Below are 26291 nucleotides of genomic sequence, written 5' to 3' on the forward strand. Positions count from 1 at the left end.
CTGCAGGCCAGCTTTTAATGAGGAGCATCATCAGAACCCGAGCGCTGTCGGAGCAGAACGTTCTCAGGCTGAGAGGAGCTTCTGCCACACGGATTCAGTTTCAGGAGCTGCGTCCTCATCAGAAACAGGCCTGCAGCGTCCGGCTCCTCGGCTCCTCCTGCTCCTCCTGCTCCTCGGCTCCTCCTGCTCCTCAGCTTCAGCGTGGCCTACAGGCTGTGTGAGATCATGAGCAGAACACTGGACTCACGTGTTTGGAGAGGTTGTTGCTCTTACAGTCCAGATCGTACCTGAAAAACAAAACACAGTCAGTCAGTGTGTGTTCATGAGCCACATTAAACACAGTAAACACAGACTCTGAAGGCCAGGCTGAAGGAGAAGGTCTTCACAGTAAACACAGACTCTGCAGGCCAGGCTGAAGGAGAAGGTCTTCACAGTCAGACTCTACAGGCCAGGCTGAAGGAGAAGGTCTTCACAGTCAGACTCTACAGGCCAGGCTGAAGGAGAAGGTCTTCACAGTTAAACACAGACTCTGCAGGCCAGGCTGAAGGAGAAGGTCTTCACAGTCAGACTCTACAGGCCAGGCTGAAGGAGAAGGTCTTCACAGTCAGACTCTGCAGGCCAGGCTGAAGGAGAAGGTCTTCACAGGAGAGTCTGAAGGTTCAGGAGGACGTGAGGAGGAGGAACACAGAGATCCTCCTCTATAGCTCCAAACCAGGTGGAGACAGAAGCTACCGAGCTCTTCATCCACTCAGTAAAGTGAAGATATTACTGGTAGCTCCACACGGCTCCAGCACACGGCTCCAGCACACGGCTCCTCCACACGGCTCCTCCACACGGCTCCTCCACACGGCTCCATCACACGGCTCCAGCACACGGCTCCAGCACACGGCTCCAGCACACGGCTCCTCCACACGGCTCCAGCACACGGCTCATACATCCGTGTTATTGTGTAAACCCTTTCGCTCCAGCGACTCACACAAACACGCAACGCTCGGGAAAACACGCATTAGCTCCAGCACAGCGAGCAGAGAACATGTGAGAGAACATGTGAGAGAACACGTGAGAGAACATGTGAGAGAACACGTGAGAGAACATGTGAGAGAACACGTGATCCGCAGGAATGAAACTCGAGACCGGGAGGAAAGTGCCTCTGGTTCCGCATGTTCCTGGTCATGTCCCTCGGCTGGAGCCACACGGGCCGGTCCCGTCACCAGAACCTGGTCCTGGAGGTCGGGGGAAGCTCCTCTGAAGCCCCGCCTCCCGGGTGTGTCCCCGTCTCAGAGCGTGGCGTCCTGCACTGTCGAGTCTTTCTGAATCAGAACCCGGGTGAGGAACAGGTGGAGCTGAGGAACATCTGGACAAATGCTGGACGTGTGATCAGATGGAGCACCTCTGGATCAGACTTCAGGAGTTTTTTATATTATTTTTTATCTTTTTAAACGATGTGAAGCTTCTCAGAGACGTCCAGATCTTTGAGGAGTCGGGAAAGAGAGGAACTCACATGTCGAAGCGCAGGTTCTGTCGCTCCTCGAAGAAATAATCCAGGATGAACTTGCGGACGAAGTCGGGGTTCAGCGTGTTGTCGATCACCTCGGTGCGGCCAAACTGAGAACGAAACGCACGGAGCACAGAGTCAGCTTTAAAACTGAGGTCCTGTCCTGTGATCCGGCTGGTGGAGAAGATCTGCAGTCTGTACTTAAAGGAACAGGCCAGTGTTTCCAGACTGAGACATGTTCTACCTTAGACGAGTTCATGTGTAGCTGTCTGGTCAATGACAAAAAATGACAAAAAAATTACAAAAAATGACAAAAAAATGACAAAAAAATGACAAAAAATGACAAATAAATGACAAAAAAATGACAAAAAAAATTACAAAAAAATGACAAAAAATGACAAAAAAGGACCAAAAAAATGACTAAAAATGACAAAAAATGACAAAAAAAATGACAAAAAATGACAAAAAAATGACAAAAAATGACAAAAAAATGACAAAAAAGGACAAAAAAGGACAAAAAAGGACCAAAAAAATGACAAAAAATGACAAAAAAAACGACAAAAAAAATGACAAAAAATGACAAAAAAATGACAAAAAATGACAAAAAAATGACAAAAAAATGACAAAAAAATGACAAAAAAAATGACTAAAAAATTACAAAAAATGACAAAAAAGGACCAAAAAAATGACAAAAAATGACAAAAAATGACAAAAAAGGACCAAAAAAATGACAAAAAATGACAAAAAAAATGACAAAAAAAATGACAAAAAATTGCAAAAAATGACAAAAAAATGACAAAAAAATGACAAAAAAATGACAAAAAAATGACAAAAAAATGACAAAAAAATGACAAAAAAAATGACTAAAAAATGACTAAAAATATAATATAGTTCCCCTTTGGAAGCTTCTATCTTCACCTGGTTTGGAGCTATAGAGGCTAAATGCTAACGCCGTCTGTGTTTACGTGACTGAGGACACGCGTGAAGACCAGACAGCTACACATGAACTCGTCTAAGGTAGAACATGTCTCAGTCTGGAAACACCGGCCTGTTCCTTAAGTAAGGATTAAACACCTCGGAGCCGTGCGTTAGTCGGTTCTAACGCCCGACACAGTGTTGTTCCTCCTGCATTATAACATCTAACGCGGCTCCTCGTTGTTTAATCCGCTTATACCAGGGTCCCACAAACCTAACATTTATAATAAATGTGTTTTTCATTGACTAAAGTCACTAAATCTGCCAGACTACGGGACTATTTTGTGTGGGTTATTAGCCGGTCACTGAAGGCTGGTCTCAGAGCGAGTCATTCTCCGCAGCTATTACGAGGATCTCAGTCAGGCTCAACGACACAACATCAGCACAGAATCACAACACAACAGGACTAACCCGGAAACACTTTTATGTGAAAAAAGGACAAAAAAAAGACAAAAAAAAGACCAAAAAAAGACATAAAAAACGACAAAAAAGACAAAAAAAAAGGACAAAAAAACGACAAAAAATACAAAAAAATACAAAAAAATGACAAAAAAAAAAGACAAAAAATTACAAAAAATGACAAAAAATGACAAAAAATGACAAAAAATGACAAAAAAATACAAAAAAATACAAAAAAATACACAAAAAGACCAAAAAATGACAAAAAATGACCCAAAAAGACAAAAAAAGGAAAAAAAAAGGACAAAAAAGGACAAAAAAAATGACAAAAAAAATGACAAAAAAAATGACAAAAAAATGACAAAAAAAGGACAAAAAAAGGACAAAAAAAGGACAAAAAGGGACAAAAAATGACAAAAAATGACATAAAAAAATACAAAAAATTGACAAAAAATAACAAAGAATTAACAAAAAAAGGACAAAAAAAAGGACCAAAAAAAAGGACAAAAAAAGGACAAAAAAAGGACAAAAAAGGACAAAAAAAAGGCAAAAAAATTACTAAAAATGACAAAAAAAAAAAAAAATACAAATAAATACAAAAAAATGACAAAAAGACCAAAAAATGACTAAAAATGACCAAAAAAAATGACAAAAAAATGACAAAAAAATGACAAAAAAAATGACAAAAAAAATGTAAAAAGATTAGCTAGCTAGCTCAACCAGCTCAACTGTTTATGGAAACAGCTGCGGTGGAGTCGCTCACACCTGGGCCCCCCCAACTCAAACTTTTATGTTTGACTTTACTAATCCAGACAAATATGCTTCAATGCAGGATCATTTTATGTACGCCTGAAAATGATGAATAGCCTTAACCGTTTCCAATAGAAATGTAAAGCTCATATGTTATTAACAGTAGCTAACCTAGCTGCTCACTCTCCTCTACAAACATTTAGCAAACACTAAATCCATCTCACACGTTCCTGTCAGTCACTAATTACGCCTTTATCTGATTCAGCTGTGGCAGGCGTTGCTATGGCGACGCCACAGCGGAGTGACATCCCAGTGATTTAACTACCGGACTACGTGTGCGGTTACACCAAAATAATGCACCAGCCAATCAGAGTCCAGTATCACCCAGACCAGGGTGTAAATATGTCTAATAAAGGAGCGTTTGAGCCTCACCTCCCTCCACTCCCGGTTGGCGATTCCTTGCGTGTAGAGAACACAGACTGTGGAGACAGAAGCAGAACGTGTCAGATGCCCTCCCACAGTCTGAGGTAAAGGAGGAGGAGTCAGATGCCCTCCCACCGTCTGAGGTAAAGGAGGAGGAGTCAGATGCCCTCCCACAGTCTGAGGTAAAGGGGGAGGAGTCAGATGCCCTCCCACAGTCTGAGGTAAAGGAGGAGGAGTCAGATGCCCTCCCACAGTCTGAGGTAAAGGAGGAGGAGTCAGATGCCCTCCCACAGTCTGAGGTAAAGGGGGAGGAGTCAGATGCCCTCCCACAGTCTGAGGTAAAGGAGGAGGAGTCAGATGCCCTCCCACAGTCTGAGGTAAAGGAGGAGGAGTCAGATGCCCTCCCACAGTCTGAGGTAAAGGGGGAGGAGTCAGATGCCCTCCCACAGTCTGAGGTAAAGGGGGAGGAGTCAGATGCCCTCCCACAGTCTGAGGTAAAGGAGGAGGAGTCAGATGCCCTCCCACAGTCTGAGGTAAAGGAGGAGGAGTCAGATGCCCTCACACAGTCTGAGGTAAAGGAGGAGGAGTCAGATGCCCTCCCACAGTCTGAGGTAAAGGAGGAGGAGTCAGAGGCCCTCCCACAGACTGAGGTAAAGGAGGAGGAGTCAGATGCCCTCCCACAGTCTGATGTAAAGGAGGAGGAGTCAGATGCCCTCCCACAGTCTGAGGTAAAGGAGGAGGAGTCAGATGCCCTCCCACAGTCTGAGGTAAAGGAGGAGGAGTCAGATGCCCTCCCACAGTCTGAGGTAAAGGAGGAGGAGTCAGATGCCCTCCCACAGACTGAGGTAAAGGAGGAGGAGTCAGATGCCCTGCCACAGTCTGAGGTAAAGGGGGAGGAGTCAGATGCCCTCCCACAGTCTGAGGTAAAGGAGGAGGAGTCAGATGCCCTCCCACCGTCTGAGGTAAAGGAGGAGGAGTCAGATGCCCTGCCACAGTCTGAGGTAAAGGAGGAGGAGTCAGATGCCCTCCCACCGTCTGAGGTAAAGGAGGAGGAGTCAGATGCCCTCCCACAGTCTGAGGTAAAGGAGGAGGACGTGTCAGATGCCCTCCCACAGTCTGAGGTAAAGGAGGAGGAGTCAGATGCCCTCCCACAGTCTGAGGTAAAGGAGGAGGAGTCAGATTCCCTCCCACAGTCTGAGGTAAAGGAGGAGGAGTCAGATGCCCTCCCACAGTCTGAGGTAAGGGAGGAGGAGTCAGATGCCCTCCCACAGTCTGAGGTAAAGGAGGAGGAGTCAGATGCCCTCCCACAGTCTGAGGTAAAGGAGGAGGAGTCAGATGCCCTCCCACAGTCTGAGGTAAAGGAGGAGGAGTCAGATGCCCTCCCACAGTCTGAGGTAAAGGAGGAGGAGTCAGATGCCCTCCCACAGTCTGAGGTAAAGGAGGAGGAGTCAGATGCCCTCCCACAGTCTGAGGTAAAGGGGGAGGAGTCAGATGCCCTCCCACAGTCTGAGGTAAAGGAGGAGGAGTCAGATGCCCTCACACAGTCTGAGGTAAAGGAGGAGGAGTCAGATGCCCTCCCACTGTCTGAGGTAAAGGAGGAGGAGTCAGATGCCCTCCCACAGTCTGAGGTAAAGGAGGAGGAGTCAGATGCCCTCCCACCGTCTGAGGTAAAGGAGGAGGAGTCAGATGCCCTCCCACAGTCTGAGGTAAAGGAGGAGGAGTCAGATGCCCTCCCACTGTCTGAGGTAAAGGAGGAGGAGTCAGATGCCCTGCCACAGTCGGCTCGTGTTTGGGGACACGGGGACGAGGATGTGTGGGTTTGTGGTTTGTGGTAAATGTCAGAGCGAGGCCTCGGGCGCTCGGCGCGTCGGAGAAAACACGATACGATTAACTCTGCTCCGCTCACTCCGGATTCATCACAGACACACGGCTCAGCTCAAACACACGGGACGCTCACCTCGCTTTGAGAAACATCACACCAGAGCTTCTACACTTTATATTACACTTCCCTTGTGCTCCGGACACATGTAGTACAATGTAACGTGTAATAACAGGAGTAATAACAGGTGTAATAACAGGTGTAATAACAGGTGTAATAACAGGTGTAATAACACAACAGAATCCTGTGTATTTGCAGTTTGGAGGTCCATCCTGTAATAACACTAAGGTTTTACTTCATATGTCCCTCCAAAGTACTAATACACATGATTACTACAGGTACAGGTTATTACACATGGTTATAAAGCACAGTACATTGTACTCAGTGTGTGAAATACCCACCCACGACCGGCCCAGGCCCGGGTACAGAGTGCGCTTGTTTTCGGCACCCGCTTTGTTTTGCACTGATGGGGCTACATTTAATTTGATAAACTGTGTCAAGGAAGTTTAAAATAAAGTTGTTCTGTCAACAGCGCCTCCTGCTGGTCAGACAGCACAGTCTGAGAGGACAGAAACATCTGCACAGCGCCTCCTGCTGGTCAGACAGTACAGTCTGAGAGGACAGGAACATCTGCACAGCGCCTCCTGCTGGTCAGACAGCACAGTCTGAGAGGACAGAAACATCTGCACAGCGCCTCCTGCTGGTCAGACAGTACAGTCTGAGGCTCTGACAGACGCACTGAGCGTCTCTGCACTGGAGCCGCTGAGCTGAAACTAAAGTGACATTTCATTTGCATCATCCACAAACTCTGAGTCACAACAACAACAGCAGCTCCAAGGAAACGGCGCGGAGTCACTCAGACACGCAACACACGCAGCACACGCACACACACACGCAACACAGACACGCACACGCACACGCAACACGCACACGCCAAGCCAGAGACACGATACCTGAACCTCTGATATATGTGTCAAACAGAACCAGGAAACAGAGCGTTCAAGTGTCTGCAGGTTTACAACATCAGGGCCACGATCAGGGTCAGAGGTTATGTTTATGATCAGGGTCAGAGGTTATGTTTACGATCAGGGTCAGAGGTTATGTTTACGATCAGGGTCAGAGGTTATGTTTACGATCAGGGTCAGAGGTTATGTTTCTGATCAGGGTCAGAGGTTATGTTTATGATCAGAGTCAGAGGTTATGTTTATGATCAGGGTCAGAGGTTATGTTTATGATCAGAGTCAGATGTTATGTTTATGATCAGGGTCAGAGGTTATGTTTATGATCAGGGTCAGAGGTTATGTTTATGATCAGGGTCAGAGGTTATGTTTATGATCAGGGTCAGAGGTTATGTTTATGATCAGAGTCAGAGGTTATGTTTATGATCAGAGTCAGAGGTTATGTTTACGATCAGGGTCAGAGGTTATGTTTATGATCAGGGTCAGAGGTTATGTTTATGATCAGAGTCAGAGGTTATGTTTATGATCAGAGTCAGAGGTTATGTTTATAATCAGGGTCAGAGGTTATGTTTATGATCAGGGTCAGAGGTTATGTTTACGATCAGGGTCAGAGGTTATGTTTACGATCAGGGTCAGAGGTTATGTTTATGATCAGGGTCAGAGGTTATGTTTATGATCAGGGTCAGAGGTTATGTTTACGATCAGGGTCAGAGGTTATGTTTATGATCAGGGTCAGAGGTTATGTTTATGATCAGGGTCAGAGGTTATGTTTATGATCAGGGTCAGAGGTTATGTTTATGATCAGAGTCAGAGGTCAGAGGTTATGTTTATGATCAGGGTCAGAGGTCAGAGGTTATGTTTATGATCAGAGTCAGAGGTTATGTTTATGATCAGGGTCAGAGGTTATGTTTATGATCAGAGTCAGAGGTCAGAGGTTATGTTTATGATCAGAGTCAGAGGTTATGTTTATGATCAGAGTCAGAGGTCAGAGGTTATGTTTATGATCAGAGTCAGAGGTTATGTTTATGATCAGAGTCAGAGGTTATGTTTATAATCAGGGTCAGAGGTTATGTTTATGATCAGAGTCAGAGGTCAGAGGTTATGTTTATGATCAGAGTCAGAGGTTATGTTTATAATCAGGGTCAGAGGTTATGTTTATAATCAGGGTCAGAGGTTATGTTTATGATCAGGGTCAGAGGTTATGTTTATGATCAGAGTCAGAGGTCAGAGGTTATGTTTATGATCAGAGTCAGAGGTTATGTTTATGATCAGAGTCAGAGGTTATGTTTATGATCAGGGTCAGAGGTTATGTTTATAATCAGGGTCAGAGGTTATGTTTATGATCAGAGTCAGAGGTCAGAGGTTATGTTTATGATCAGAGTCAGAGGTTATGTTTATGATCAGGGTCAGAGGTTATGTTTATGATCAGGGGTTATGTTTATGATCAGGTCAGAGGTTATGTTTATGATCAGAGTCAGAGGTTATGTTTATGATCAGAGTCAGAGGTTATGTTTGTGATCAGGGTCAGAGGTTATGTTTATGATCAGAGTCAGAGGTTATGTTTATGATCAGGGTCAGAGGTTATGTTTATGATCAGGGGTTATGTTTATGATCAGGGTCAGAGGTTATGTTTATGATCAGAGGTTATGTTTATGATCAGGTCAGAGGTTATGTTTATGATCAGAGGTTATGTTTATGATCAGGTCAGAGGTTATGTTTATGATCAGAGTCAGAGGTTATGTTTATGATCAGAGTCAGAGGTTATGTTTATGATCAGGGTCAGAGGTTATGTTTATGATCAGAGGTCAGAGGTTATGTTTACGATCAGGGTCAGAGGTTATGTTTATGATCAGGGTCAGAGGTTATGTTAACGATCAGGGTCAGAGGTTATGTTTATGATCAGGGTCAGAGGTTATGTTTATGATCAGGGTCAGAGGTTATGTTTATGATCAGAGTCAGAGGTTATGTTTATGATCAGGGTCAGAGGTTATGTTAACGATCAGAGTCAGAGGTTATGTTTATGATCAGGGTCAGAGGTTATGTTTATGATCAGGGTCAGAGGTTATGTTAACGATCAGAGTCAGAGGTTATGTTTATGATCAGGGTCAGAGGTTATGTTTATGATCAGAGTCAGAGGTTATGTTTACGATCAGGGTCAGAGGTTATGTTTATGATCAGGGTCAGAGGTTATGTTAACGATCAGAGTCAGAGGTTATGTTTCTGATCAGGGTCAGAGGTTATGTTTATGATCAGAGTCAGAGGTTATGTTTACGATCAGGGTCAGAGGTTATGTTTATGATCAGGGTCAGAGGTTATGTTTATGATCAGAGTCAGAGGTTATGTTTACGATCAGGGTCAGAGGTTATGTTTACGATCAGGGTCAGAGGTTATGTTTATGATCAGGGTCAGAGGTTATGTTTATGATCAGAGTCAGAGGTTATGTTTATGATCAGAGTCAGAGGTTATGTTTACGATCAGGGTCAGAGGTTATGTTTATGATCAGGGTCAGAGGTTATGTTTACGATCAGGGTCAGAGGTTATGTTTATGATCAGGGTCAGAGGTCATGTTTATGATCAGAGTCAGAGGTTATGTTTATGATCAGGGTCAGAGGTTATGTTTATGATCAGGGTCAGAGGTTATGTTTATGATCAGGGTCAGAGGTTATGTTTACGATCAGGGTCAGAGGTTATGTTTATGATCAGGGTCAGAGGTTATGTTTATGATCAGGGTCAGAGGTTATGTTTATGATCAGAGTCAGAGGTTATGTTTATGATCAGGGTCAGAGGTTATGTTTATGATCAGAGTCAGAGGTTATGTTTATGATCAGGGTCAGAGGTTATGTTTATGATCAGGGTCAGAGGTTATGTTTACGATCAGAGTCAGAGGTTATGTTTATGATCAGGGTCAGAGGTTATGTTTATGATCAGGGTCAGAGGTTATGTTTACGATCAGGGTCAGAGGTTATGTTTATGATCAGGGTCAGAGGTTATGTTTATGATCAGGGTCAGAGGTTATGTTTATGATCAGGGTCAGAGGTTATGTTTACGATCAGGGTCAGAGGTTATGTTTATGATCAGGGTCAGAGGTTATGTTTATGATCAGGGTCAGAGGTTATGTTTACGATCAGAGTCAGAGGTTATGTTTATGATCAGGGTCAGAGGTCAGAGGTTATGTTTATGATCAGGGTCAGAGGTCAGAGGTTATGTTTATGATCAAGGTCAGAGGTTATGTTTATGATCAGAGTCAGAGGTCAGAGGTTATGTTTATGATCAGGGTCAGAGGTTATGTTTATGATCAGAGTCAGAGGTTATGTTAATGATCAGAGTCAGAGGTTATGTTTATGATCAGGGTCAGAGGTTATGTTTACGATCAGGGTCAGAGGTTATGTTTATGATCAGGGTCAGATGTTATGTTTACGATCAGAGTCAGAGGTTATGTTTACGATCAGGGTCAGAGGTTATGTTTACGATCAGGGTCAGAGGTTATGTTTATGATCAGGGTCAGAGGTTATGTTCATGATCAGGGTCAGAGGTTATGTTTATGATCAGGGTCAGAGGTCAGAGGTTATGTTTATGATCAGGGTCAGAGGTTATGTTTATGATCAGGGTCAGAGGTTATGTTTATGATCAGGGTCAGAGGTTATGTTTATGATCAGGGTCAGAGGTCAGAGGTTATGTTTATGATCAGGGTCAGAGGTTATGTTTATGATCAGGGTCAGAGATTATGTTTATGATCAGGGTCAGAGGTTATGTTTCTGATCAGGGTCAGAGCTTATGTTTATGATCAGGGTCAGAGGTTATGTTTATGATCAGGGTCAGAGGTTATGTTTATGATCAGAGTCAGAGGTTATGTTTATGATCAGGGTCAGAGGTTATGTTTCTGATCAGGGTCAGATGTTATGTTTATGATCAGGGTCAGAGGTTATGTTTATGATCAGGGTCAGAGGTTATGTTTCTGATCAGGGTCAGAGGTTATGTTTATGATCAGAGTCAGAGGTTATGTTTACGATCAGAGTCAGAGGTTATGTTTATGATCAGGGTCAGAGGTTATGTTTCTGATCAGGGTCAGATGTTATATTTATGATCAGGGTCAGAGGTTATGTTTATGATCAGGGTCAGAGGTTATGTTTCTGATCAGAGTCAGAGGTTATGTTTATGATCAGAGTCAGAGGTTATGTTTATGATCAGGGTCAGAGGTTATGTTTCTGATCAGGGTCAGAGGTTATGTTTATGATCAGGGTCAGAGGTTATGTTTATGATCAGGGTCAGAGGTTATGTTTATGATCAGAGTCAGAGGTTATGTTTCTGATCAGAGTCAGAGGTTATGTTTATGATCAGAGTCAGAGGTTATGTTTATGATCAGGGTCAGAGGTTATGTTTATGATCAGGGTCAGAGGTTATGTTTATGATCAGGGTCAGAGGTCAGAGGTTATGTTTATGATCAGGGTCAGAGGTTATGTTTATGATCAGAGTCAGAGGTTATGTTTATGATCAGGGTCAGAGGTTATGTTTATGATCAGGGTCAGAGGTTATGTTTATGATCAGGGTCAGAGGTTATGTTTATGATCAGAGTCAGAGGTTATGTTTCTGATCAGAGTCAGAGGTTATGTTTATGATCAGAGTCAGAGGTTATGTTTATGATCAGGGTCAGAGGTTATGTTTCTGATCAGGGTCAGATGTTATGTTTATGATCAGGGTCAGAGGTTATGTTTATGATCAGGGTCAGAGGTTATGTTTACGATCAGAGTCAGAGGTTATGTTTACGATCAGGGTCAGAGGTTATGTTTATGATCAGGGTCAGAGGTTATGTTTACGATCAGGGTCAGAGGTTATGTTTATGATCAGGGTCAGAGGTTATGTTTACGATCAGAGTCAGAGGTTATGTTTACGATCAGGGTCAGAGGTTATGTTTATGATCAGGGTCAGAGGTTATGTTTATGATCAGGGTCAGAGGTTATGTTTATGATCAGAGTCAGAGGTCAGAGGTTATGTTTACGATCAGGGTCAGAGGTTATGTTTACGATCAGGGTCAGAGGTTATGTTTATGATCAGGGTCAGAGGTTATGTTTACGATCAGGGTCAGAGGTTATGTTTATGATCAGGGTCAGAGGTTATGTTTATGATCAGGGTCAGAGGTTATGTTTACGATCAGAGTCAGAGGTTATGTTTACGATCAGGGTCAGAGGTTATGTTTATGATCAGGGTCAGAGGTTATGTTTACGATCAGAGTCAGAGGTTATGTTTACGATCAGGGTCAGAGGTTATGTTTATGATCAGGGTCAGAGGTTATGTTTATGATCAGGGTCAGAGGTTATGTTTATGATCAGAGTCAGAGGTTATGTTTATGATCAGGGTCAGAGGTTATGTTTATGATCAGGGTCAGAGGTTATGTTTATGATCAGAGTCAGAGGTTATGTTTATGATCAGGGTCAGAGGTTATGTTTATGATCAGGGTCAGAGGTTATGTTTATGATCATGGTCAGAGGTTATGTTTATGATCAGGGTCAGAGGTTATGTTTACGATCAGGGTCAGAGGTTATGTTTACGATCAGGGTCAGAGGTTATGTTTATGATCAGGGTCAGAGGTTATGTTTATGATCAGGATCAGAGGTTATGTTTATGATCAGGATCAGGGTCAGAGGTTATGTTTATGATCAGGGTCAGAGGTTATGTTTATGATCAGGATCAGGGTCAGAGGTTATGTTTATGATCAGGGTCAGAGGTTATGTTTATGATCAGGATCAGGGTCAGAGGTTATGTTTATGATCAGGGTCAGAGGTTATGTTTCTGATCAGGGTCAGAGGTTATGTTTATGATCAGAGTCAGAGGTTATGTTTATGATCAGGGTCAGAGGTTATGTTTATGATCAGGGTCAGAGGTTATGTTTATGATCAGGGTCAGAGGTTATGTTTAAGATCAGGGTCAGAGGTTATGTTTATGATCAGAGTCAGAGGTTATGTTTATGATCAGGGTCAGAGGTTATGTTTATGATCAGGGTCAGAGGTTACGTTTATGATCAGGGTCAGAGTCAGAGGTTATGTTTATGATCAGGGTCAGAGGTCAGAGGTTATGTTTATGATCAGGGTCAGAGTCAGAGGTTATGTTTATGATCAGGGTCAGAGGTTACGTTTATGATCAGGGTCAGAGTCAGAGGTTATGTTTATGATCAGGGTCAGAGGTTATGTTTATGATCAGAGTCAGAGGTTATGTTTACGATCAGGGTCAGAGGTTATGTTTATGATCAGAGTCAGAGGTTATGTTTATGATCAGAGTCAGAGGTTATGTTTATGATCAGGGTCAGAGGTTATGTTTATGATCAGGGTCAGAGGTTATGTTTATGATCAGGGTCAGAGGTCAGAGGTTATGTTTATGATCAGGGTCAGAGGTTATGTTTATGATCAGGGTCAGAGTCAGAGGTTATGTTTATGATCAGGGTCAGAGGTTATGTTTATGATCAGGGTCAGAGGTTATGTTTATGATCAGAGTCAGAGGTTATGTTTATGATCAGGGTCAGAGGTTATGTTTATGATCAGAGTCAGAGGTTATGTTTATGATCAGGGTCAGAGGTTATGTTTCTGATCAGGGTCAGAGGTTATGTTTATGATCAGAGTCAGAGGTTATGTTTATGATCAGGGTCAGAGGTTATGTTTATGATCAGGGTCAGAGGTTATGTTTACGATCAGGGTCAGAGGTTATGTTTATGATCAGGGTCAGAGGTTATGTTTCTGATCAGGGTCAGAGGTTATGTTTATGATCAGAGTCAGAGGTTATGTTTATGATCAGGGTCAGAGGTCAGAGGTTATGTTTATGATCAGAGTCAGAGGTTATGTTTATGATCAGAGGTCAGAGGTTATGTTTATGATCAGGGTCAGAGGTCAGAGGTTATGTTTATGATCAGGGTCAGAGGTTATGTTTATGATCAGAGTCAGAGGTTATGTTTATGATCAGGGTCAGAGGTCAGAGGTTATGTTTATGATCAGAGGTCAGAGGTTATGTTTATGATCAGGGTCAGAGGTCAGAGGTTATGTTTATGATCAGGGTCAGAGGTTATGTTCATGATCAGGGTCAGAGGTCAGAGGTTATGTTTATGATCAGGGTCAGAGGTTATGTTTATGATCAGGGTCAGAGGTTATGTTTATGATCAGGGTCAGAGGTTATGTTTATGATCAGGGTCAGAGGTTATGTTTATGATCAGGGTCAGAGGTTATGTTTATGATCAGGGTCAGAGGTTATGTTTATGATCAGGATCAGAGGTTATGTTTATGATCAGGGTCAGAGGTTATGTTTATGATCAGGGTCAGAGGTCAGAGGTTATGTTTATGATCAGGGTCAGAGGTTATGTTTACGATCAGGGTCAGAGGTTATGTTTATGATCAGGGTCAGAGGTTATGTTTATGATCAGGGTCAGAGGTTATGTTTACGATCAGGATCAGAGGTTATGTTTATGATCAGGGTCAGAGGTTATGTTTATGATCAGAGTCAGAGGTTATGTTTATGATCAGGGTCAGAGGTTATGTTTATGATCAGGGTCAGAGGTTATGTTTATGATCAGGGTCAGAGGTTATGTTTACGATCAGGGTCAGAGGTTATGTTTATGATCAGAGTCAGAGGTTATGTTTATGATCAGAGTCAGAGGTTATGTTTATGATCAGAGTCAGAGGTTATGTTTATGATCAGGGTCAGAGGTTATGTTTATGATCAGGGTCAGAGGTTATGTTTATGATCAGGGTCAGAGGTTATGTTTATGATCAGGGTCAGAGGTTATGTTTATGATCAGAGTCAGAGGTTATGTTTGTGATCAGGGTCAGAGGTTATGTTTGTGATCAGGGTCAGAGGTTATGTTTATGATCAGGGTCAGAGGTTATGTTTATGATCAGAGTCAGAGGTCAGAGGTTATGTTTATGATCAGGGTCAGAGGTTATGTTTATGATCAGAGTCAGAGGTTATGTTTATGATCAGGGTCAGAGGTCAGAGGTTATGTTTATGATCAGGGTCAGAGGTCAGAGGTTATGTTTATGATCAGGGTCAGAGGTCAGAGGTTATGTTTATGATCAGGGTCAGAGGTCAGAGGTTATGTTTATGATCAGAGTCAGAGGTCAGAGGTTATGTTTATGATCAGGGTCAGAGGTTATGTTTATGATCAGGGTCAGAGGTCAGAGGTTATGTTTATGATCAGGGTCAGAGGTTATGTTTATGATCAGGGTCAGAGGTTATGTTCATGATCAGGGTCAGAGGTTATGTTCATGATCAGGGTCAGAGGTTATGTTTATGATCAGGGTCAGAGGTTATGTTTATGATCAGAGTCAGAGGTTATGTTTATGATCAGGGTCAGAGGTTATGTTTACGATCAGGGTCAGAGGTCAGAGGTTATGTTTATGATCAGGGTCAGAGGTTATGTTTATGATCAGGGTCAGAGGTTATGTTTATGATCAGAGTCAGAGGTTATGTTTGTGATCAGGGTCAGAGGTTATGTTTGTGATCAGGGTCAGAGGTCAGAGGTTATGTTTATGATCAGGGTCAGAGGTTATGTTTATGATCAGAGTCAGAGGTCAGAGGTTATGTTTATGATCAGGGTCAGAGGTTATGTTTATGATCAGAGTCAGAGGTTATGTTTATGATCAGGGTCAGAGGTCAGAGGTTATGTTTATGATCAGGGTCAGAGGTCAGAGGTTATGTTTATGATCAGGGTCAGAGGTCAGAGGTTATGTTTACGATCAGAGTCAGAGGTCAGAGGTTATGTTTATGATCAGGGTCAGAGGTTATGTTTATGATCAGGGTCAGAGGTTATGTTTATGATCAGGGTCAGAGGTTATGTTTATGATCAGGGTCAGAGGTTATGTTCATGATCAGGGTCAGAGGTTATGTTTACGATCAGGGTCAGAGGTCAGAGGTTATGTTTATGATCAGGGTCAGAGGTTATGTTCATGATCAGGGTCAGAGGTTATGTTTACGATCAGGGTCAGAGGTTATGTTTATGATCAGGGTCAGATGTTATGTTTACGATCAGGGTCAGAGGTTATGTTTACGATCAGGGTCAGAGGTTATGTTTATGATCAGAGTCAGAGGTTATGTTTATGATCAGGGTCAGAGGTTATGTTTACGATCACGGTCAGAGGTTATGTTCATGATCAGGGTCAGAGGTTATGTTTACGATCAGGGTCAGAGGTTATGTTTATGATCAGGGTCAGAGGTTATGTTTGTGATCAGGGTCAGAGGTTATGTTTATGATCAGGGTCAGAGGTTATGTTTATGATCAGGGTCAGAGGTTATGTTCATGATCAGGGTCAGAGGTTATGTTTATGATCAGGGTCAGAGGTTATGTTCATGATCAGGGTCAGAGGTTATGTTCATGATCAGGGTCAGAGGTTATGTTTATGATCAGGGTCAGAGGTTATGTTCATGATCAGGGTCAGAGGTTATGTTTACGATCAGGGTCAGAGGTCAGAGGTTATGTTTATGATCAGGGTCAGAGGTTATGTTCATGATCAGGGTCAGAGGTTATGTTTACGATCAGGGTCAGAGGTTATGTTTATGATCAGGGTCAGATGTTATGTTTACGATCAGGGTCAGAGGTTATGTTTACGATCAGGGTCAGAGGTTATGTTTATGATCAGGGTCAGAGGTTATGTTTACGATCAGGGTCAGAGGTTATGTTTATGATCAGGGTCAGAGGTTATGTTTGTGATCAGGGTCAGAGGTTATGTTTAGGATCAGGGTCAGAGGTTATGTTTATGATCAGGGTCAGAGGTTATGTTCATGATCAGGGTCAGAGGTTATGTTTATGATCAGGGTCAGAGGTTATGTTCATGATCAGGGTCAGAGGTTATGTTTACGATCAGGGTCAGAGGTCAGAGGTTATGTTTATGATCAGGGTCAGAGGTTATGTTTATGATCAGGGTCAGATGTTATGTTTACGATCAGGGTCAGAGGTTATGTTTACGATCAGGGTCAGAGGTTATGTTTATGATCAGGGTCAGAGGTTATGTTCATGATCAGGGTCAGAGGTTATGTTTACGATCAGGGTCAGAGGTTATGTTTACGATCAGGGTCAGAGGTTATGTTTATGATCAGAGTCAGAGGTTATGTTTATGATCAGGGTCAGAGGTTATGTTTACGATCAGAGTCAGAGGTCAGAGGTTATGTTTATGATCAGAGTCAGAGGTTATGTTTACGATCAGGGTCAGAGGTTATGTTTATGATCAGAGTCAGAGGTTATGTTTACGATCAGGGTCAGAGGTTATGTTTACGATCAGGGTCAGAGGTTATGTTCATGATCAGGGTCAGAGGTTATGTTTATGATCAGGGTCAGAGGTTATGTTTATGATCAGAGTCAGAGGTTATGTTTATGATCAGGGTCAGAGGTTATGTTTACGATCAGAGTCAGAGGTTATGTTTGTGATCAGGGCCAGAGGTTATGTTTATGATCAGGGTCAGAGGTTATGTTTATGATCAGAGTCAGAGGTTATGTTTATGATCAGGGTTAGAGGTTATGTTTACGATCAGGGTCAGAGGTTATGTTTACGATCAGGGTTAAAGGTTATGTTTACGATCAGAGTCAGAGGTTATGTTTACGATCAGGGTTAAAGGTTATGTTTACGATCAGGGTCAGAGGTTATGTTTATGATCAGGGTCAGAGGTTATGTTTATGATCAGGGTCAGAGGTTATGTTTATGATCAGGGTCAGAGGTTATGTTTATGATCAGGGTCAGAGGTTATGTTTATGATCAGGGTCAGAGGTTATGTTTATGATCAGGGTCAGAGGTTATGTTTATGATCAGGGTTAGAGGTTATGTTTACGATCAGGGTCAGAGGTTATGTTTCTGATCAGGGCCAGAGGTTATGTTTATGATCAGGGTCAGAGGTTATGTTTATGATCAGGGTCAGAGGTTATGTTTACGATCAGGGTTAAAGGTTATGTTTATGATCAGGGTCAGAGGTCAGAGGTTATGTTTACGATCAGGGTCAGAGGTTATGTTTATGATCAGGGTCAGAGGTTATGTTTATGATCAGGGTCAGAGGTTATGTTTATGATCAGGGTCAGAGGTTATGTTTATGATCAGGGTCAGAGGTCAGAGGTTATGTTTATGATCAGGGTCAGAGGTTATGTTTATGATCAGGGTCAGAGGTTATGTTCATGATCAGAGTCAGAGGTTATGTTTCTGATCAGGGTCAGAGGTTATGTTAATGATCAGGGTCAGAGGTTATGTTTATGATCAGGGTCAGAGGTTATGTTTATGATCAGGGTCAGAGGTTATGTTTACGATCAGGGTCAGAGGTTATGTTTATGATCAGGGTCAGAGGTTATGTTTATGATCAGAGTCAGAGGTTATGTTTATGATCAGGGTCAGAGGTTATGTTTATGATCAGAGTCAGAGGTTATGTTCATGATCAGGGTCAGAGGTTATGTTAATGATCAGGGTCAGAGGTTATGTTTATGATCAGGGTCAGAGGTTATGTTTATGATCAGGGTCAGAGGTTATGTTTATGATCAGAGTCAGAGGTTATGTTTATGATCAGGGTCAGAGGTTATGTTTATGATCAGGGTCAGAGGTTATGTTTATGATCAGAGTCAGAGGTTATGTTTATGATCAGGGTCAGAGGTTATGTTTCTGATCAGGGTCAGAGGTTATGTTTATGATCAGGGTCAGAGGTCAGAGGTTATGTTTACGATCAGGGTCAGAGGTTTTGTTCCTCATGTTCCTGTGGTTCATTTACAGAAGAATCTCCCCGTTTCACCTGCAGTGCCTTAAATACTGCAGTACTGTTTGTAGTATTTGGTCATCACATGAAGTACACAAGTACATAAATATCAGTGGCGGCTCCGTTTCCGCGGCGACGTCCCACTTCTGTCCCTTTGATCGTCCGAATCAAAGCGTTTTGTTTCCAGAGAACGCTCGGATTCACCGCGGCCCGGAGGTCAGTGAAGGCCTCGCTGACACATGAAAGAGCCCGACAGCTGGGCCCTGAACGCACCGCGGGAACAAAGGGACCGTCAGAGAGAGCGCCCCCTGGAGGAGCCCGGGGTTTCACTGCCACATTTACACAGACGTCCTGGAAACGACATTTACTGTAGTTTCTGTTTGTGGAGCAGAACTTTACAGCTGCTGAGTCTAAAGCCTAATAACACTGTGAGCAGCAGGGGGCGCTGTGCAGATGTGCTGTCACTGTCACTGACACCACGAGGAAGAAAGTTCGGTCTAAGCTGGGTGTTTGGTCCAAGTGCTAAAAGCTGCAGTGCTGCCCCCTGCTGGCCTGGCTGAAGTCTCATCATTATTGGCCTCTATTGATTGAAAACAATGCCTCATTAATATGCATGACGTTGCTCATTAATATGCATGACGTCATCAAAAGTATCGGTATCGTATCGTCAATATATTCTGCTTTCCTCAGAGTCATATTTGACCCGTGCCTGTACTTTTACTGAAGTACTAAAGCTTTAAGCAGCGGACAGACGGTTCCTCCTCACGTTCTCGTGTCAGAGTTGGAGGATGGATTTTCTTGTAAACGGCGAGTTCTCGAGGGAGCGACGCAAATGGACCGAAAACACGGATCTACATTTCCGATGAGGAAACGTTCAGGTGCGTTTGGGGAGAGGGAGGGGCTCTGTCTGAGGCTGTTACAGGAAACATTTCAGATAGATAGATACAGTGCCTCTGGAAAGTTTTCATACACCTTGAGCTTTTGCACATTTTGTCATGTTTACAACCCTAAACATAAAGATTTTATTTAGATTTTTTTATTGAACACACAAGTAACAGACGACTGTGAAGTGAAAGCAAAATGATACATGATTCTGTTATTTAACAAAAAATAGGGAAGTGAAAAGTGGGGCGTGCATAAGTATTCATACAGATGAATGAATACTTTGTGGAACCCCCTTTTACTGCAATAACAGCACAAGTCTTTAGGATCTGACTCTACAAGATTAGCACATGTAGAGACTGACATTTGAGCCCATTCCTCTTTAAAAAACAACTCCAGCTCTGTCAGATTAGAAGGAGAGCGTTTGTGAACAGCAGTTTTCAGATCTTTCCACTGATTTTCAATAGGATTTAGGTCAGGACTTTGACTGGGCCATTCTAACACATTAATATGTTTTTATTGAACCATTCCATTGTAGATTTATCTTTGTGTTTAGGGTCATTGTCCTGCTGAAGGTGAATCTCCGCCCCAGCCTCAGTTCTCTTGTGACTCCAGCAGGTTTTCCTCCAAAATGTCCCTGTATTTGGCTCCATCCATCTCCCCAACTATTCTTACAGTCTCCCCAGTCCCCGCTGAGGAAAAGCAGCCCCACAGCATGATGCTCCCCCCCGTATATCTGACACTGGGGATGGTGCACTCAGGACCATGAGCAGTGTCAGGTTTGCTCCATACGTAACGTTTGTCTCATCTGACCAAAGCTCCTTCTTCCACATGGAGCTGTGTCCTCCATGTGACTTCTACAAACTTCAAACAGGATTTCTTATGGCCTCCTTTCAATAATGTCTTTCTTCTTCCACTCGTCCATGAAGGCCAGATTTGTGTAGATGCGACTTATAGTTGTCCCATGTCCAGATTCCCCCAGCTCAGCAGCAGGACTTCAGCTCCTCCAGAGTTATCTTGGGGCACTTGGTTGTATTTCTGACCAGTGTCTCCTTGTTCGGTCTGATATTTTAGGTGGAGGACCGTGTCTTGGTAAGTCTGCAGTGGTGCTTTACTCTTTACATTTCTGAATGATGGATTGAACAGTTGCTCCGGGAGATGTTCAAATCTTGGGAAATCTTTGTGTAACTTAATGCTGCTTTAAACTTCTCCACAGCTTTATCCCTGACCTCTCTGGTGCTCCTTGACCTTCATGATGCTGTTTAGTGACCACAGCTCTGAGGGCCTGAAAGAACAGCTGAAGTTAAACTGAGAGTAGATTACACACAGGTGCCTCTATTTAACCGTTAGGCCAAAGTGTGAACATTCTGGAGTCATTAGGAATGTTATAAAGGCAATTTAATGCACTCAGAAAATGCTGTATGATACTTATGCACGCCCCACTTTTCACTTTTCTATTTTTTGAAAAATAACAGAATCATGTATCATTTTGCTTTCACTTCACAGTTGTCTGTTACTTGTGTGTGAACGTTCAGTAAAAAATTCTAAATAAAATCTTCATGTTTAGGGCTGTAAACATGACAAAATGTGCAAAAGTTCAGGTGTTTGAATACTTTCGAGAGGCTCTGTGTGTGATGGAGGAGGGAGAGTTGGTGGAGACTGTTTTTGGGCTGAAGTAAACACTGAGTAAACAGTGGCTCAGACTGACAGAGCCAGGGGCGTGCACGAGGACCACACACACACACACACACACACACACAGAGAGAGCAGGGGCGTGCACGAGCAGCAGGTACGTGCACAGCGAGGGCAGGCACGTGAAGAGAGAGCCGCGGAGGGAGAGACGGATGAATAAGTAAAAATACAAGACGTGTGGGCAGAGTGTGAGTGTGTGAGCGGCGCGCACGAGAGAGGGAGAGCGTGCACGAGAGGGAGAGCGTGCACGAGAGAGCGAGAGTGCACGAGAGAGGGAGAGTGCACGAGAGAGGGAGAGTGCACGAGAGAGCGAGAGTGCACGAGAGAGCGAGAGTGCACGACACGTGTGAGTGAATCAGACATTTGCATATGTCGGAGGAGGTCTGCATCAGCGACACGACAAGATCCTCCACAGCCCCTTCCCTCACTCTCCTCCTCTCCATAGATCTGTCTGCTCCTCTTCCCTCTCCTTCTTTCTCCTTCTCCTTCTCTCCATCCTTTCCCCCCTCCTCTCTCCTCTCTCCTCTCCCCCCTCCCTCCCTCTCCCCCCTCTCCCTCCCTCTCTCCCCCCTCCTCTCTCTCCTCTCTCTCCTCTCTCCTCTCTCCTCTCTCTCCTCTCTCCTCTCCCCCCTCCTCTCTCTCCTCTCTCCTCTCTCCTCTCTCTCCTCTCTCCTCCCTCTCCTCTCTCTCTCCTCTCTCTCCTCTCTCTCTCCTCTCTCTCTCCTCTCCTCTCTCTCCTCTCCTCTCTCTCTCTCCTCTCTCTCCTCTCTCTCCTCTCTCTCCTCTCTCTCCTCTCTCTCTCTCCTCTCCCTCCTCTCTCTCCTCCCTCCCTCTCCCCCCTCCTCTCTCCTCTCTCTCCTCTCCCCCCTCCCTCCCTCTCCCCCCTCTCTCCTCCTGTGATGATCAGGGAGACGTTCCTCTCACTTTGCCTCAGACGTGACATAAACATGAGGGAAATGTCCTGACGCCCCGATCGCCCGGGCGCCCGTGAATGCGGCGCGATCCTCAACGAGAGGCGGGGCTTACAGAGAGTGGGCGTCGACAGGGGGAGGTGACGAGGTCGTGTTTTCATAAGTCACGGTTTGCTGCACATTGACTCTGCCCGACATCGTTAAGAACCGTCATGTTCATGTGGGAGGAGCTGATCAGGGAGGAGACAGATCCACCATCACATCCACGAGGAGGTCACGTTTAAATCCTCTGTCTCCCCCCTCTCTCCCCCCTCACTCCCCCCCTCTGAGGGCTGATCCTCGCTGAACCTCCCCAGCCCAAAGGAAACGTTTCATCACCAAACGTCGATGGTTTCAAATGGAGTAAATCTTGTTTTGAGCGTAAGTTTGGACTCACTTTGTTCCTGATCCGTTTTCATCAAACTAACTCGACTTTGTTAGTTTGATGATATTTCAGGCTCTAGAGTAAATCTCACGTGAGACAAACGGCCAAAGGGTTGAGTAAAACGTCCGACATAAAGAGAAACATCTCACGTTTCCGTCAGACACGTAAATGCGGCTCCAGAAACAGAAGCTCCGTTGCCAGAAAATATGAATCACCGCAAATATTTGAGCATCAACGCGAAACCAAAAGTGATGCCGATCGTCCCAAACCTGGAGAGCAACATCTGAGTCCAGTCTCAGTGAAAGATCCACAATGTGAAGATCTCCACATGAAGCTGGTGCGACAACTTCCATCCTGGAATATTGGTGGAGACATGTCCCCATGGTCCACATGGTCCACATGGTCCCAACGGTCCCCATGGTCCACATGGTCCCAACGGTCCCCATGGTCCACATGGTCCCCATGGTCCCCATGGTCCCCATGGTCCCAACGGTCCCCATGGTCCCCATGGTCCCAACGGTCCCCATGGTCCACATGGTCCCCATGGTCCACATCATCCACATGGTCCACATGGTCCACATGGTCCACATGGTCCACATGGTCCCAACGGTCCCCATGGTCCCCATGGTCCCCATGGTCCACATCATCCACATGGTCCACATGGTCCACATGGTCCACATGGTCCACATGGTCCACATGGTCCCAACGGTCCACATGGTCCACATGGTCCCCATGGTCCACATGGTCCACATGGTCCACATGGTCCACATGGTCCACATGGTCCACATGGTCCACATGGTCCACATGGTCCACATCATCCACATGGTCCACATGGTCCCCATGGTCCACATGGTCCACATCATCCACATGGTCCACATGGTCCACATGGTCCCCATGGTCCACATGGTCCACATGGTCCACATGGTCCACATGGTCCACATGGTCCCCATGGTCCACATGGTCCACATGGTCCACATGGTCCACATGGTCCACATGGTCCACATGGTCCACATGGTCCACATCATCCACATGGTCCACATGGTCCACATGGTCCACATGGTCCACATGGTCCCAACGGTCCCCATGGTCCCCATGGTCCACATGGTCCACATGGTCCACATGGTCCACATGGTCCACATCATCCACATGGTCCACATGGTCCACATGGTCCACATGGTCCACATGGTCCACATGGTCCACATGGTCCACATGGTCCACATGGTCCCCATGGTCCCCATGGTCCACATGGTCCACATGGTCCACATGGTCCACATGGTCCACATGGTCCACATCATCCACATGGTCCACATGGTCCACATGGTCCACATGGTCCACATGGTCCACATGGTCCACATGGTCCACATGGTCCACATGGTCCACATCATCCACATGGTCCACATGGTCCACATGGTCCACATGGTCCCCATGGTCCACATGGTCCACATGGTCCACATGGTCCACATCATCCACATGGTCCACATCATCCACATGGTCCACATGGTCCACATGGTCCACATCATCCACATGGTCCACATGGTCCACATGGTCCCCATGGTCCACATGGTCCACATGGTCCACATGGTCCACATGGTCCACATGGTCCACATCATCCACATGGTCCACATGGTCCACATGGTCCCCATGGTCCACATGGTCCACATGGTCCACATGGTCCCCATGGTCCACATCATCCACATGGTCCACATGGTCCACATGGTCCACATGGTCCCCATGGTCCACATCATCCACATGGTCCACATGGTCCACATGGTCCACATGGTCCACATGGTCCACATGGTCCACATGGTCCACATCATCCACATGGTCCACATGGTCCACATGGTCCACATGGTCCACATGGTCCACATGGTCCACATCATCCACATGGTCCACATGGTCCACATGGTCCACATGGTCCCAACGGTCCCAACGGTCCCCATGGTCCCCATGGTCCACATGGTCCACATGGTCCACATGGTCCCCATGGTCCACATCATCCACATGGTCCACATGGTCCCCATGGTCCCCATGGTCCACATGGTCCACATGGTCCCCATGGTCCCCATGGTCCACATGGTCCACATGGTCCACATGGTCCACATGGTCCCAACGGTCCCCATGGTCCCCATGGTCCCCATGGTCCACATGGTCCACATGGTCCACATGGTCCACATCATCCACATGGTCCACATGGTCCACATGGTCCCAACGGTCCCCATGGTCCCCATGGTCCCCATGGTCCACATGGTCCACATGGTCCACATGGTCCACATCATCCACATGGTCCACATGGTCCACATGGTCCCAACGGTCCACATGGTCCACATGGTCCCCATGGTCCACATGGTCCACATGGTCCCCATGGTCCACATGGTCCACATCATCCACATGGTCCCCATGGTCCACATGGTCCACATGGTCCCCATGGTCCACATCATCCACATGGTCCACATGGTCCACATGGTCCACATGGTCCACATGGTCCCCATGGTCCACATGGTCCACATGGTCCACATGGTCCACATGGTCCCCATGGTCCACATGGTCCACATGGTCCACATGGTCCCCATGGTCCACATGGTCCCCATGGTCCACATGGTCCACATGGTCCCCATGGTCCCCCCCCACACTGGTATAGTCCTGGATGAATCAGCACCATAAACCAGAGCTTCACCTGGTTCTTCAAACTCTGCTTTTACAAAGAGTTTGGAATTTAAACAGTTCCAGTCAAGTCCAACCCTGGCTGAGACCCTCTAGACCCTCTAGACCCTCTAGACCCGCCCCTGCACCACGTCCTGAAGCGACGCCGCTTTAGCTTCACGAGAGAAAACGAGGTGTAAAAGATCTAAAATAAATAAATATATAAGAAAGTCTTTAGTCCTGGACGGTCAGAGCTCTGGTCAGTCTCAAACACATGACCCGAGGCTTGTTTAAATATTCACATGAGAGAAAGTGTCACAGTCAGAATAATTATCACAAACCCTGAGCTTTAAGGATAAAGTGAGACTCACTGGGGTCGGATTTGGAGAAAGTGTCTCGGTCCAACAGGTTCCTACAAAACAAAACAGAGACAAATATGAACAAAAACATCATCGAGACACAAACATGAGTCATTTTCAATCATCATCTGCGTTTACGCCTCGTTCATGTTGAAGGAAAACGACTCGGAGGTTTCAGACAGATGTTCAAATGGGAGGTTTCAGACAGATGACAGATGTTCAGGAGAAAGAAACAAAGCTCACAGCGTTACGGCTGCTGCGTAGTGGAGGCAATCAGGCTGTGTGACGCTCTCTTTACCAGGTTTATTCTATTCCAGGAAGTGACTCCAACATGTCTGAGTCGCTCCTGGTCTTTCCCTCATTCACAAAGACATGTTTGGTATCCACGTGTAGCAGGAAAGACGCTGTAATCCAAATATGGGCATTTCCTTTGTGGGAGGCGGTTTGGAACAACATGAAAATATTTAGAAAACTTGGGATTTTTTTTTTATTTTCAGAAAAGTGTAAAAGTAGAGTTTGGATTTTTTTGTATTATTATTATTATTATTATTATTATTATTATTATTATTATTATTATTATTATTATTATTATTATTATTATTATTATTATTATTATTATTATTATATAATTTTAGAGAAAAATTGAAAAAGTTTTGAAAAGATATGGAACATTTAGTAACAGTTTGGGAATTTTTTGTTTTGTTTTACATTTTAACATTTTTCTGAAATGTTTTAAACTGGAACAGTTTTGAAAAAGGGTTGAAAACTTGACATTTTCTGAATATTTTAGATTTTTTTTCTTT

At 44.7% G+C, this 26291-nt stretch overlaps 1 protein-coding gene across 1 annotated transcript in view; it reads right to left on the minus strand.

Moving 5' to 3' along the window:
• Positions 1 to 25579, minus strand: part of LOC306982938 (copine-8-like) — a gene marked incomplete at both ends in the record, with an annotated part of 26653 nt that extends 1074 nt beyond the window's left edge. Inside the window, 4 exons of the mRNA XM_079583383.1 lie at positions 248 to 287; positions 1502 to 1605; positions 4052 to 4098; positions 25501 to 25579. Coding sequence (XP_079439509.1) covers positions 248 to 287; positions 1502 to 1605; positions 4052 to 4098; positions 25501 to 25579 — 270 coding nt within the window. The remainder of the gene's footprint in view (positions 1 to 247; positions 288 to 1501; positions 1606 to 4051; positions 4099 to 25500) is intronic.
• Positions 25580 to 26291: the final 712 nt, after the last annotated feature.

The sequence above is a fragment of the Gobius niger genome (assembly GCF_951799975.1).
Source record: "Gobius niger genome assembly, contig: SCAFFOLD_199, whole genome shotgun sequence".
NCBI classification, from domain to species: Eukaryota; Metazoa; Chordata; class Actinopteri; order Gobiiformes; family Gobiidae; genus Gobius; species Gobius niger.